The 14,930-nt window shown below is 36.9% G+C and overlaps 1 protein-coding gene across 6 annotated transcripts in view; it reads left to right on the top strand.

Annotated features, from left to right (window-relative positions):
- The window catches only part of CPEB3 (cytoplasmic polyadenylation element binding protein 3), a 99,889-nt gene that overhangs the window by 55,384 nt on the left and 29,575 nt on the right, over positions 1 to 14,930 (top strand). For 4 of the 6 annotated variants that reach the window (XM_030031538.1, XM_030031535.2, XM_030031537.1 and 1 more), the window contains exons 5-7: positions 4,216 to 4,239; positions 8,978 to 9,145; positions 10,988 to 11,077. In XM_030031538.1, the coding sequence (XP_029887398.1) occupies positions 4,216 to 4,239; positions 8,978 to 9,145; positions 10,988 to 11,077 (282 nt within the window). The remainder of the gene's footprint in view (positions 1 to 4,215; positions 4,240 to 8,977; positions 9,146 to 10,987; positions 11,078 to 14,930) is intronic. The other 2 variants (XM_041127487.1, XM_030031534.2) reach the window with 1 other exon arrangement.

The raw sequence follows: 14,930 nt of genomic DNA, 5'->3' as shown, positions 1-14,930 counted from the left end.
AATGACTATGAATGCTAAGGTAATAGAAGAGAAAGATATCACTGATAGTGGCCAGTCTAACATGCTTTTTCTAGTGTCACTACTGAAGACTGAATCCTTGTCTGGATGGTTCATTGGTCTTACCCAGCAGGAGATTGCAAATGAGCTCTCATAGGTGTTCTAGCTGAGCTATATGGTTCTTGTCTATATTTTAACATACACTAAGTTTATAAGAATATGTTTCAGTCAAAGTCCTTTCTTTTCTGTAGGTTGTCACTTGGTTTCATCTCTCTCAAATAAGTTGCAGAACACCTGCCTTACTAATAATAATTCTCAGAAATCATTTGTGCAATTCTGGTATTTATTTACATGGTTTGCTTTTATCACACAAGTTACACAATGTCCCTTTTTGTGTTGGAACCTTCCAACACAAACAACAGGGCAAAACCAAACTTATTGCTAGCCTAAGTAGTGAGCTGAAGAATGAAGGTGGTTTACTTGTTGATATACAATAAGCAATATTCTGTTGCTGGACTGTGTTCTTAGTTTTCAGGATGTGTATTAACTGAGCAAGAGTAACTTTAAACATCAGAGTAACTTCCCTGGTCCAGGTAACTTTTTTTTCCCTTGGCAACATTGTCACACTGTGGATGTTCTGGTCCTCTGCCTTTCCAGAACCATAGGCAAGAGTTGTTAGGTCACTCCTTCTTCTGAATCTTTGAGGGCTACCTTGTGTGGATGTGTGCTTCTGTGTGTCATGCAGCTATGCTCATCTCATAAACCATGTAATCTCAAGAGTTTTGTGGCTCTTCATAAAATTTTGCAAATGAGTTCTTACGCCACCAGTAGACCCCTTCTCCCTTGACTGCCAGGTAGATGTTTGTAAAATGCAAGCCTTTACAGTTCTTTTCATCAGTTTCATATAGCTTTCTTTGAGATGCAGTTAATATTTTTGAGGATTTCAGTTGAGTGTGTTTTGATTTGTTGCAACAATGGGTAATCTTAGCTGCAGGCTTTTGGGAATTACAATAGCATTAGCACTAAATTTACTTAATTGTATTGCAAGATTTGGGGGTTGGGGAGTCTGTTTTGCTTGTTTGTTAAAAGCTTAGAGTTCTGTTCTTCAACATACAGTTTCATGTTTGTAAAAACACACTCAACTTCTGGGATGAGGTGAGTTAATAGTTTCAGGAAAGTTATCAGGACGTAAAAAAGAATGTATTTTTCCTCTGTATTTGAGTACATGCAATCTAGGACATAGTGGTTATGTAACTTTCTACCTGTCAGTTAAAGTAAGTTGCAAAGGGATGGAGAAACACTAACACAGTAGTGATCATTCTGGGAGTTGCACAACTGATCAGTGACTGCTTGCAACAATTTCACATTTTACATGGGAAAATGTGCTCATTGCTTCTTAAAGCAGCTATGTTTTATTTAATACTGTAATGTTCTATGAGGTACCTAGGAAAGAATCACTTTTGTGTTGAATTTTGAAATGTTTCAGGAGGTGGTTTTCTGTTCAAAAGCATGTTCATATTTGGCACCAAAACCAGTATATGGGAATAGCTTCATTGGTGGTGTGTACTATTTTGGGAGCAAATACCAGTAGTGCAATTTTCTTATTGGCTCCCAAATGTCTTGATTCAAGAACAATTTCTAAACTGTTTATTTTCTAAAATATTTACTCAAACTGGAGGTGTTATGAAATTTACTTGATAAACCATTCCTCCTATTAAATCTGTTGTGCTCTGAACTTTGACTTATGAACAAGATGGGTATTTTTTATTAACTTGTTTCAAATGACACATTCTTATTTTGCATCCTGTGTAAACAACATAAAGTGTGTGTTGAAATTCTGAAGTTGCCGTGCTGAATAACTGTCAGCTTGTTGGAAAAAGTAACATTTTTAATGTAAACACTGGATAAAACTGAGTTCATTTTCAAATTGTGTGTGTGTGTGTGTATACACACACATAAAATATAATCAACAATGCTGAGACTTCACCCTCTTTGAGTGTGTAAATGTGATGCAATGTTTTTAAATCAGCAAAAGCTGACTAGGCTGACTGTCTTCCTGTTTAAGTGGATTGCAGTATTTTCCCCCTAGAATTTATAGGCAATTGTAAATATACCTTCAGTAAAACTTTTTTATGGACATAAAGATTATGTGTGTAAGTGCATATATAAGATAAAAGTAATATTATGCAGTGCAGTGTAACATAGAAGGTAACATAGAAGTGTTATAATACATGAATGGCAACAGGTTATTCTAAAATTTACAGAAGTCTGTGGTAGATTTCTGCCATCATGTACTGTTATCTTGTTCAGAGCCTAAATGTTTACATTAAGCATATAAAGCTTTCTTTTCTTAAAAAGAAACATAGAAGTCTATTTCAACTCATACTAAAGTAATGCTTCTTTATTTAAGTTTTAGATTGGTGGCATTCTGTTTGAGAAACATCTTTCAAATAAATTACTCTCAAAACGTGTTGATAGCTATACCTTGATACATGCTTATTTTTTGGTGTGTGGGCATTCAGCAAGACAAGGACTTGCTACATGAGGTCTGACAGTGTTTCTTTGCCATCATAATAAGTAATGAAATACAGCTTTAGCAGTAAGTAGAAATGAGGAGGATTAATTTTATTCTTGCTGCAAAGCCAACTCTAGTATTAATTCTCCCTATCACTTGCTGTGCAAGGATCAGAGTCTGTTTCAGGGCTTACCAACTACCTCACTGTGGCTGCATAGTTATTCACATTAACAGCTTCTACTTGTCTTTATGTTAAACATAAATTGTGAAGCAGTTCATCGTAGCCCTTGAAATTTTTTAATCCCCCTAATGAAATACTCACATAGTTGCTCTTTTGTGGCCTCATTGATGGCGGGAGGTGTATGGTGTCCGAGACCATGTTTCTTCAGGGCTTGAGGAAGAAGCTACTTGGGTAGAAGAGAGGTTACTAGTGCCTGTGCTGAAGGAGGTTCAGCCTTGCTCTGGGTAGCCTGGGGCCACTCAGAGGTGACAGCCAGGGGACCAGTCAGCAGATGACTAGTTCTCACCTAGCCACAACTGATCTGTCATGTAATTGCTGGCCAAAGAAAAGTAGGTGGGGAAAGCAGAGGGTTATGGTGGGATACCTCAGGACGTGCATTTGAAGATGGAATTAGAAAAACAGGAAGAATGGAAGGTTTTATGGTAGAGGACACTTGGGATATAGAAGAGGGAGTGGGAACTAGATGAAGTGGGCTAAGGGGTATTGTAGGGAGAGCTAAAGGAATCACACCTAAAACCTGGGCGTGTAGGGCAGGACCAGAAGGCATTGTGTTAGTTTTGGAAATAAGAGATGGGGTTGGGAAGGAGGAGGAACACAAATAGTATTGCACTGAAGAGAGAAAGAAACAAAACCTATTGCCTAAGCTCACTTTATACGGAAAAACTCTACCTGATCCCTAGCCTTCCACATTTGATTACCTTGGAAGACCACAGATATCTTCTGTGCCAGATTGAAGTCCCTGTGTAGAAGGCACTGTTTTCCAGATTAATTTCTGGTCTTCTAAAATTTCAGATCAAAAAATGCTGCTTTTTGCATTTCCCATTGTATCACAAAATATGCGTCTGCACTTGGACAACATTGTGGATTTTGCCATTGATGCATGTCTCATTTAAACACTGTATTAATTCTGGTAGTTATAAAGATGTTTTGTCAATCTGTTTTTATTCATCTGAACATACTGGCTATTGAGTTCCTATTGTTTTGGTAGGATTTTAGTATTTACAGATGGTTAATAATTTAAATTGAAATATAATCAGAAAATATGTTCTCCACAACTAGTTAATAAAATGCAAAATGAAATATTTTAATTAGGATTACTGTTGATGATGTTTATTGCGTCTTAAAACCATAATCCTAAATTATTATTTTATAGTACTGTAAGTCTGATATGCCTTATTTTTTTTAATACCTTTGCTATGTAGAAAACTTGCACAGCAGGTATGTTCCTCTTTTTTTTTTTCTTCTTTTTTTTTTTTTTTTTTTTTCCTTCCTGGCTGTGTCATCTTCAAACTTTTTCTCTTGTCTTGGGTTGTTTAAATTTCATCTTGCACTTTTTGAATGTCTTTTCCTTCTTTATGGTGGGAGGGGAAAAAGAGAAGAAGTAGAAGCTACATTTTCTTTGCTTTTGGAGCTAAACCTAATGACAGCTGTACCGACAATTTTCTTCTGTGTTTACATGCAGCCAGGAGCTATGGGCGGAGAAGAGGTAAAAGTATTTACTAAATGTTTTGTTTGCTGAATAGTGGGAAAAATAAATATTTAGTTCTTTTATCATAAGATGATGTTACCAATTTTAACATTATTTGGTTGATCAATTGCTTCATATAAATCAATCTCATATTCTTCATTTGCAAAACATCTCCCTTTTAATAGCAGCTTAAAGCAATGATGATTTTGAGCTGGTAACTTCAAGTGTGTTGCTATTACTAGTGAATTGGAGGATGACTGAATGTAAAGACTCTTTCATGAGACGTATTTATGACTTTAAATGTGTAGTGTTCCAAAAAAAGGATTGTTTTCAGGTTTGGGATTTTTTGGTAGAAGTGCAATGTTTAACTAGTGCATTGAACGTTTCAAAAATACTTTTTTCTTAGATGAAACACCTTTCATCGAATCTTGAGTATTACATTGGATTGCCTTAGGTAGAACATTGTGAATACCAGTACTAATAACTGTCTTCAACAGTGAATATTGATAATAATAATAAAAAAAATACAACATTTGAGCACATTTTGAATTTATTTCATCATAGGCAAACCTTAAAAAATAAAAGCAGACTGAAAACATTTTACAAACGTACAGTGCTGCATATGAATTTATTCTGAGCGATTAATGAACATGGACAATAGCAAGCTCGCTGACTACCAAGAAAGCTGCTAATGTAGCTTACATTTATGTACTGTGCTGTACTTACACAGACTGGTTTTTATTGAGAAAATAACAGTGAAGATTGCAGCTTTTAACAATTAGAGTTAGGTAGTGCCATCTGCGTGGGGTACTTTGGCATTAAACTTCATTTTATCTTCTTTTTCATGTATGTTCTGTGACAGCTATGCATGTGACTGCTTCCTTTTCAAAATACAGAATTTGCATCGTTTGTGAAGAAGTTGGAGAGAAACCTAGCCATACAAGGAAGCCTATAGCATATAATAAGTAACTTGTAGTTTGCATATATACATAGGAATTGAGGTAGTAGGCTGTACAGGCTATACTAACACACTTTGTAATATAGAATTTGAGCTGATTTTGTTCAAAGCTGACTGATTTTAGTGTTTATTTGACAGCTAAACCAAAAGGTAAATATTTAAGTTTTCCCCACAAACTTACCTTCCTATTTTTCCCTGCTTCCAGAGGACACGCTATTGTTAACAGATGTTGAAAGCATCCTAATACTTACAGTTTTTCCGTGCTCTCATGGTACTGAAACAAATTGGAAACTATGCAGAGTATATAATATTGTATACTCTCTGTGCATGTGAACGCTGTTTAATTTCATTTTAAGATTGTGGCAAGTGTTTCCAGATTGATCAAATGGCACCAAAGTAGGGAAGGAGGTGGGAATCAGTTGGACACTATTAACTTCTTGCAACTCATGTTTACTTGTAGAAGTGAAATATAGTAATGTGGTAGCAATTGTGACGAATACAGCGTAGTCTGTTTTATACAAACTGTAGTGATGACAAAACAGGGCAAACAAGTTCTGAATGTGCTGGACTTCAGAATTTTTTTTTCCTCTACCAAAAAGCATGTTTCACTCCATAATAATTGTTTCCTATGTGAAATTCAGGCTTTTCTATAGTAACAAGTAGATTTGTGTGTGTGTGTGTGTGTGCATGTGTCTTATCATTAATGTTAGGGATTTTGTGACTTGCCTTATTCATACAATATTGAAGTCTGTGATGTTCATGCTTTTTCATTACCTTGAATTTTATAATGTTGTTTTGAGCTTTCTTAACCTTAAGAAACATGAAATTCTACAATAGTCTGTTAAAAAATGATGTGTGGCTTATCAAATATTCCCATATATCCCTATCTATTATTGTTTTTACCATTTGCATTGTGGTAATATGCAGAGTACCCAGACACGAATCTGTGTAGGGACTCATTTCATGTTTATTATACTTTGATATTTTAATTACTGTTTGATTCTGTCACTATGACAAAGCATCTTCAGTAAGAAGAGGTTTTGTCAGAAATTTCTTGGGGCTTGCCATAACCTATCAGTTCTCTACTTGATCCTCTGTTTTCTTTGAGTGAAGAGGCGAGCATTTCTTTGTAGGTATCATGCTTAGAGCTGTTGAGTCATGTTCTTTTAGGTACCTTGTTTTTAACTTTTACAACCAGTTTTTCAGGTACAGGTATAAGCGCAGCTATGGGAAATCAGCCCAAAATCTGTTCTGCTACACTGACAACTCAGAGATGCCAGGGGAGGGGGCAGGAGTATAAAAAGAGGGCATTTAGTGATGGTTTCCCGTAATACTGTCCCAGAGATTTGCCTTTGAAGGTTTCTTGAGGTGATATCTCAATATTTATTGCTTCAGAATGGGCTTTTCTCCTGTTCTTGGCCATTCCCTTTTCTGAACCTGCATAGACTTTTCAGCATCCTAAAAAGCCTGTGGCAAGGGGTTTCACAATTTGACTTGCTTTCAGCCTTGCCGTGTACTGACTGTGTTCAATGCGCTTTAGTTTCCTCTTACTGGAAGAGACAGGGAACAATCATTCCTTATTCCTTTGTCTGTATGCTTTCCATTATTTAAAATATATACTTCATATATTTAACTCTACTTGACTTAACTATAAAGTTTTAGATCATCTTTTGCATTTACTTAAGAGGAGTACAATGCTTGCAGACTGTCAAGTATCTGGCATAAGAGGTGATATCTTGCTTTTCAAGCTGCTGTGCATTTTTATTATTTCCTTCAGAACTCAGCACGTACTTGGCTTCCTCTCTAGACCTGTATTTCAGTTGAATACCTTGTTCTAGTATCTATTAATTTGATATGTCAAATTCCACTAATGGCTCATGATTGTTGTTTATTTTTTACAAGAAGGTAGGTTGCGGGGGTGGGAATTAAAAGATTATTTAGCTTCTTGGTAATGTCAATCTCTTACAGATATTCTCAAATCTACTTTTCAATGGGTTTTCTGATTTGATGTTCTTACACAATCTTAGCGTTCCTAATTATTATTTTTCTCATGCATGTGTTCTCTTTTATGCTGAAATGCATATGTTTATGTATGTGCATGACCTGTTTGTCCATTAATGGAATATTCATCAATAGTCTTTCCTGTTTTATGCTGTAAACCCACCATTTGTGACAACCAGTTATACTAGACTTCGAAGAATAGCATCTCTAAATCCTTCTCTGATTGTGGCATTTACCCTGTTTTTTATGTTGGTGCTTAAAAGCACAGTAGGATTTTTGCTTCAGTGGATTTTTGTATCTGTGATCTCTGTCAAGGTTGTGCATTCAATATATTCTTTCTAATAAATAAGACTTTAGTGCCTGGTGTTCATAAAAAATCAGGCTGGTGTTCCGTGTCAGTCAGAACATCTTTCCTGGTTTTTGTTTGTTAGCTTGTTTTCCATATATAGCATTGCCGGTTCTTTTTGTAATCTGTCCTTTACTACTGGAGACCCTATTACTGATATTTTCAGTGTATACATTTTTCTGACTAGTGTTCCTCTGCATGTTCTGATTTTTCTCCTTGCCCCTGTTTTTATTTCCTGTGCTTCCCTGTGCTGTTAATACCCGTATGGTATTAATTCTTCCTTAGGTCTTGCTGGAAGTCAGTTTCATGTGATCCATTACCTTTGAATTTAATTATGTGCCCTGCTATTTATATTTGTAATTAATCCCCCTATAAACTGCTTATATCAATTAATTATAATTCCATCCCTGGGAGCAATACTTCATGACATGAGGGGACAATTAGCCTTTTCAGAGTTGAGATGGGGTTCCCATTTATACATCTCTGTACATTGCACAATTAATTTTTAACTCAGGTATAGGGAATGACTAAATTCTGAAGTTGGCATGTTCAACGGTGTTGCTTACCTACAGACTTTGCATATTTCCTTATCTTCTGGGTTAATAAATCTGTTCTTAAGATAATGTGTGTATACTTTGGTAGTAATAGCAACAAGTTAATTGCATCAGATGACCACAAATTCTTTACTTTTCATTAACAAACTGAGTAGCAGCCATTTATGTTGCTTTTTGTTAATTCATTACTGAAAGGGTGTTTTAACACTGAGTAACAGCTTGACAGGCTGCCCTAGCTAACAACTTTTTTCTTCAAGCACAAGTTTTTTGTGGTTTTTTTAATAAGATTTTCAAGTTGTTTTTTTTTTTTCTTGTTAGCTAAGCGTCTTGCTTCACCTATATGTTTAATATCCACAATACAAAGCTTTTCTATGTTTATTTTGCTGTTTGCCCCCGTACTCAGACTGGGCCTCCATTCACTCGAGGAGGAAGTGATGCAGCCCTTGTGGTTAGGACCCTGTAAAGCACTCTGAAGGAGACTGTCCTGCTCTGCAGTGCAATGGCTTGAGGGATCTGCTCTTTAAGATCATTCCTTCAAGATCTCTTATGGAAGATTTAAATCTCTAAGAATCGGTTTGAAATGTAAATCTTACAAAGGTTCTTTCTATAGCTATGACACACAATTTCATCAGATAACTTGGTTTTCATTGCTAGCCATTTGAAAGGGTTTGTTTTAAAGTTAAATTAGGTTTATTGTCTTGTAAGGATAACATAGTCTTGGAAAAATAGCAGCAATACTAATGAATGTTATTTGGATAACTGGACCACTTAGCTGGGTCCTTTAATGCAAATTCTGTTAAAGCAAAACAGTAAAAGGAAAATATAATGTTTTTTTACTTAAATATTTAATTCTCCAGGAAATAGCGTTAACTATAGATACTACAAAATCTGTTACAGGTCGGTCTTCACTCTTTCCTTTTGAAGATGGCTTCCTAGACGACAGTCACGGTGATCAGTCTTTATCCTCTGGTCTCAGCTCTCCAACACGCTGTCAGAATGGTGAAAGAGTGGAACGCTATTCTAGAAAGGTGTTTGTTGGAGGTCTTCCTCCTGACATTGATGAAGGTACTGTGAATAAGTTACATTGGTGAGATGTGGGAATTGGCTTTCATATAATTACTTTAAAAAGGTCAGATTTTCATAAAAACAAATGTAATTTTCCAGGTATGTCGCTTGTGGCATTATTTAAAACAAACACATGCCACCACCCCCTGCAACACCTGAGAATTTACTTGACATTCTTTTGTACTGTAGATCAGAAGAGATGGAGACAGAAATGCCTGCATAGCAGGTCTTCCATTCTGCAGTAGCAGCATGTGTTCCCACATAAAGTGGGAAAGCTGAAAAAGGGAACTTAGTGGGTACTGTCACTCCTCCATAGTCTTACCCTGTTCTTTTTAAAAGATGTGGTTGACTTAATACAGTCCTTACCAAAATAAATTGGTTTTTAATTAATCAGCTCTTATATCCAGCATATATGTAGTGTTCAGCTGACAAATGTAGGGCAATTAATATGGTTACAAAATAATAACCAGCTTAGTAGGGATGATCAGGTTTTTTCTCAGTCCTAATCAGTATCTGCTCTACTTGCATGTGCCCCCCCACACCCTGACTCCCAAACCGAAATTGTGACAGTTTTTGGTGTATTTTTCATATAACTGGAATCCACCACTATCTAGCTTCAATTGGCATACATAGGGAATTTGAAGATGCATTATAATGTAAAGAGAGGGATCTCTGAATCTGATCTACTAAACTGAAGCCTAAACCATGTGCAACTTGAATAAAGAAATAGTATGAGTTGCCAATCTATGGTTTACAAACAGCTCAAATGCAGTTCCCATGTCACATCATGAGTTGCAGGACTGTTCATACAGGAACTGCTGGGTAGTCTGAATCCCCAGCTGTAAGAAGAAGCAGGCCATCAGGTACAACTGATGTGAACATTGCTGGGTCACTCAGCATCAAAATACATGCCCAGCCTATCCTGCGAGGAAGTAATGGGGCCACTTGGGAGCTGTTACCCTCTTCCATGAGAGGTCTACTCCAGTAACACCATTTTCCTTCAGCTCCTGAGTTATGCAATATCTGTTTTGTTGCTCTAGTCGCTTGAAAAATGACATGCAGCTCATGGGGTCAGATAAACTGGACACATCTCAAACGGCAATCAAAAAATTGGAAAACCACTACCTTTGTCTTCAAACTTCTCCTGATGGATTGTTACTCTGATCTATCTAGTGTCACATTAGACAGAATTTTAAACTAATTCTTTCTTTAAAGTACATAAATAAATGCATTGAGAAAAAAGATTTTTTTAAAAAAATAACTTAAAATAATTTTTTTCTGAAGCATTTGCATGTAAAACAAAATTGTCCTATAGGATAGTTTGAGATGTGTGTGTTCCACAGTGTTTCTAAACTGATGCTTAAAAACCAAAGGAATTTAGCAACTTAGTAATTCAAGGCAGGTTTCCAGAGGGGGCTGAGGAAGGTGAAATCCCCACAGTTGCATGACCTGAGGCAGCCTGCTTTCTAGGGCATGCTACAAGGAGTGGCCATACTGACATGTAGCTCTTCTGTCAGTCCTATGTGGCTGCATCTGACCCTGCTTTGTGGCTATAATTAGAAATAGACTGCAGCTGAAGCATATTCACTTCTGATAGATCATGTTTCCATTTAATCCTGCTGCAAACTTTCATTAGCAGAATGTAATATTACTTTTTTTAAATAGCCATATATACCATAGAGGTGAAAGAATACTTAGGCATCGTCTATGTACATTATTGCAGTTTTCACTGTTCCTAATAGGTGTAGAAAATAGTCTGTTTTCCTTTTTAAATTAAGAATTTTTACCTTGCCACTGTCAGTCTTCAGATTCTCTCTAAGGTGCCTCATTTGTTTCTTGTAGATGAGATCACTGCCAGCTTTCGTAGGTTTGGACCTCTTGTGGTGGACTGGCCTCATAAAGCTGAAAGCAAGTCATATTTTCCACCTAAAGGTAATTAGTTTAAAATACATTTATGCAGGCTGTTCTGGTAAAAGGAAACTACGTCTGCAATGTGGCAATCCATTACAAAGAAAAGATTTGACTCTTTGTGATGAATTTTCTCTCTTTCAACAAGCATATTTTTCAGCAGTTGTGATGGAAAAAACACAATTCAGTGACTGAAATCTGGTCCTGTGTGTGTACTTCTTCAGCAAGCCTGGAGTCCTTGAATTGTGCCTTAATTTATACTAGGCTTACTTTAGAAGGCAAGTTGCAGAAATTTCCTAGTGCTGATTCTGTTGCAGTTTGCATAGTGTAGAAACTGTAGGAATAATAGCTGGAAGTAACTGGTGGATTGGGTACACAGTATTTTGTAGAGAAGCATGAGCCTGCTTTGTGTGTGTTCTGACCCAAGAAGCTGTGATCCTGCTCAGAACCACAAGGTCTGCATTGGGGCTCACTGGGTACTGAACTGCAGCAAGGAGCTCCCCTAAGAGAGGGCAAGCTGGCATCATGCACCACTGTCACAGAGTTTCTAGGTTGGAGCTGATTTAGTTTGAGGTGGTTTAGAGCGCGTGCATGTGGGGCAGCAAAACGCTATGCAGACCTGTTTTGGTTGAGAAAGACCACTTTATGGGAAACCTGTTTGGGAGAGTTACTTGGCTAAATCAAATTGCTCTTATTGTATCCTAGTCTCTCCTATGATTTTGTATTATACTACATACATTCAATTCTCAGTCACACGTGCCTCTTGCATATAGCGTGGGAGTTCACTCATGACCTGAAATAGTAGCATGAAGTTATACACAGAATTTCTGATCTATATGTTAAGATTTTCTGTTCTCACTGACCCTGAAAGCTCTTAATTGCTCATTAAGGCTACTGATTATTTTGGCAGAACAATGGGCTGTTCAGTCAGTGAACTAGCTAATCCTACAATATTTTGATAGATATATTTTGACTGTAAAAAACCACACAAATAAAAGCCAACTTAATTTATCTGGAAGCTTAAGTGCTGGAGGCAAGATAACTCTGTGACAAATGCTTGCCCTGTAAACAGTATTTGGGGCACTTAAAAACAGAACAAAAACCTGTACATGCTCCGTCTTTCCTGTTCCATTCTCACAACTCAGCCTTGCTGTCAGTACTTATTATGCAACATCTGTTCTTGAATTTAAAAACAAAACTAACAAAAAATCCCCAAAGCCAGCAACAAAACACCCCAAACCTCAAAAAAACCCCATATATTCCGAAGGACAGTTGGTAAAGTATGATTTTCCTTTTTTATTTTATTTTTAAAGGTCTTTAGGGCCTTCTGGCTAGTGAATTCTGATTGTACCTTCACTTACAAGTTAAAAAAAAAGTAGTAAAACCAGCTTCTCCTTGTCCCTAATATCTCCTACTACTCTCAACTTTTTTTTTCTTTTTTTTTTTGTTCTTATTAATTCAATAAGTAACTATTCATGGTACATCAACATGGGACTTCCAATTATGATTTTGTTCTGTATCTGACAGTGGACTAGTTATGCCTCGCCAAACTTGTAAAAATGTTTTTGAGTAAGATCTATTTTAGCAGAAGGCAAGGGAATGCAGCCTCACTTCTATTTTTGTCATGATTCTAATACAGGAAACAGCTTTCAAAGCCCCTGCCAGTTGCCCTGAACGTCTGTCTGAAAGTGCTAAACAACAGTCAATCCCAACTGTTCCAGATTTATTTATAACTGACTTCTTAGTTATCAATCAGGGCTGCAGCATCATACGTCCTGCATTCCTGTCTTTGAGATTCACTTACAGTCATGTTAAGCTTGGTAGGTCAAATGTACTTGATTTACTGTGATCCCATACAGGGAGCATCTGCATAGAAGACTGAATGTTATTACCAGGAGTCAAAAGGTAAATTTGAATGTGTATTATAATTTTTTTTCCCACAGCTTTTTGGTCTACTTTATATTTATAAAGAGTACTTCTTTTCAAAAGTTATTATGGAATCATTGACAGAAGTACCACAATAAAATGTCTCCACTGCTGTTTTTCATTAAAAGTTCCTTTAGAACTAAAATAATTTTTTTTAAACTTTTTTTATTTTAAGCTGTTTTGATGCACCACGAGGCATTTCTTTAAAAAATACAGTGAAATGAAAAGAGATATTTGAAATTATGCTTGATGCAAAATTCAGTGACATGACTTACTCAGCTGTCATACTCATGAATTCAAATGTTTTCTCTCTTCCTTTTTCTAGATATTTTCTCTTCCATGTTGCATTGCTAGTCTGTAAATTCTCTGACATTTTGAATATGATTCTTTCAAATGGAAAATATGTCCAAAAAAAAAAAGACAGATTAAATGATAGAGGAGAGAATGAGTTGGTGTTTGTGTGCTAGCAATCTCAAAGGAAAACAAGAAAAATGGATTGTTGGAATGCAGTGGGGATAATGAGTAGGCTAATCTTTCTTCACATATTAATAAAGCCTGACCTCCAAGGCTTCTCCCACCTACTTGAATGTGCCCCACTGGCAGTAAAATTGAATCCTGCTCTTTCTGAAAATATGCCATCACCTCCAGACAGACTTTACTGTCCTTTTGATGGATAGCCTTTTTCATGACTCTTTCGTGTTTGTAGGGTCAGACCAGTAGGCAGTGTCTGGACTTACAACAAAGTTCAATATTTTTTTGTTTGTTTGCTTTGATAAGCATTTAGTTAGAGGTTTGGAGCAGACAACATCAGTAGTTGATGCCATGGGTCAGCATACTCAGCTAAGTTTTACACTGGAGCCATTTTACATCATCATTTTTGGTCTTCATAGTTAGATCCAGGTGATGACATCCCTCACAGTTCTGGCTGTATTAATACAGTCTTCCAGTATCTACTTATTGGTGTAATTTACTGAATTTGTGGAATGTTTACTATGTTGGTACAATATATGATTTCCCTATAGTCGCACTATATTAGGAGCACTTTGTTGATATTCTTAGGCCTAGGAACAAAAGCCATGGAACTAGGAACTATTAGCCATGGCTAATCTGATCAAGCATGAAATCTGAAAGATTAAAATAAAATGTTGCTTACAGTCTAGTGACCTCCCCCACCATCACCACCCCCCTGAGGGCTTTATCTGGTTAGCTTAGTGAGCAAGTCAGGCCATCGATGTGTAGTCAGTTCTAGCAAGCCTTATTAGCTAATTTATTAGTCAGTATGATTAGCTTAGGTGCAGTGGCATGTAAGCTGTTTTCAGGACTAGCTGGAGTCCAGAAACATTCCTGCAGTGTTGAGCTTGAACAAGGGTTTTTCTGGATTTGGCATCGTGAGCAGGATGGTGTCACCACAGCCCTGCTTAGGCACAGTACCTCAGATTTAGTGCTGGACCTGATGGACATACACAGTTGTGTGTGAAATATGCTGAACTGCAATCTCCAGCATGGTGAGTTACACAAGGCTTATTTCAGTGCAGTGCCAACATTATGATTTTGGACCTTGGGGGATCGCAGATCAACATGGATGTGTCTGCACCATATTCCTCAAGCACATCTATACTATCTGTATTATCCAGGTTTTCTTGTTTTCCCAGATATTCTAGGTTTTTGTTACCCTTACTACTGAGTCTTGCCTAACATCACAGAATACACTGTGAGCAAGTGTTTGGGAAAGCAATCTGGCTAGGTCAGTGGTTGAGTTTTGGTCATTATAATAAAACCAAAGTCATCTGATAGATCAAACAGCCCTTACAGGATGCATTGGTTGCTGGTGAGTTCAATATTTATGTTGCTGAGAGAAGAGGGACCAGTGGCACTCAGCTCTTTTGTCACTGAAATTGCGTATTGTGCACTTGGACAAGACAAGCTGGTAACAGCTGACAATGTGTATAAG

This window comes from Aquila chrysaetos, chromosome 11, assembly GCF_900496995.4.
Source record: "Aquila chrysaetos chrysaetos chromosome 11, bAquChr1.4, whole genome shotgun sequence".
In the NCBI taxonomy this organism is placed as follows: domain Eukaryota; kingdom Metazoa; phylum Chordata; class Aves; order Accipitriformes; family Accipitridae; genus Aquila; species Aquila chrysaetos.
Note: the sequence above shows the minus strand (reverse complement) of the source record. Positions and strands in the feature narration are given on the sequence as shown.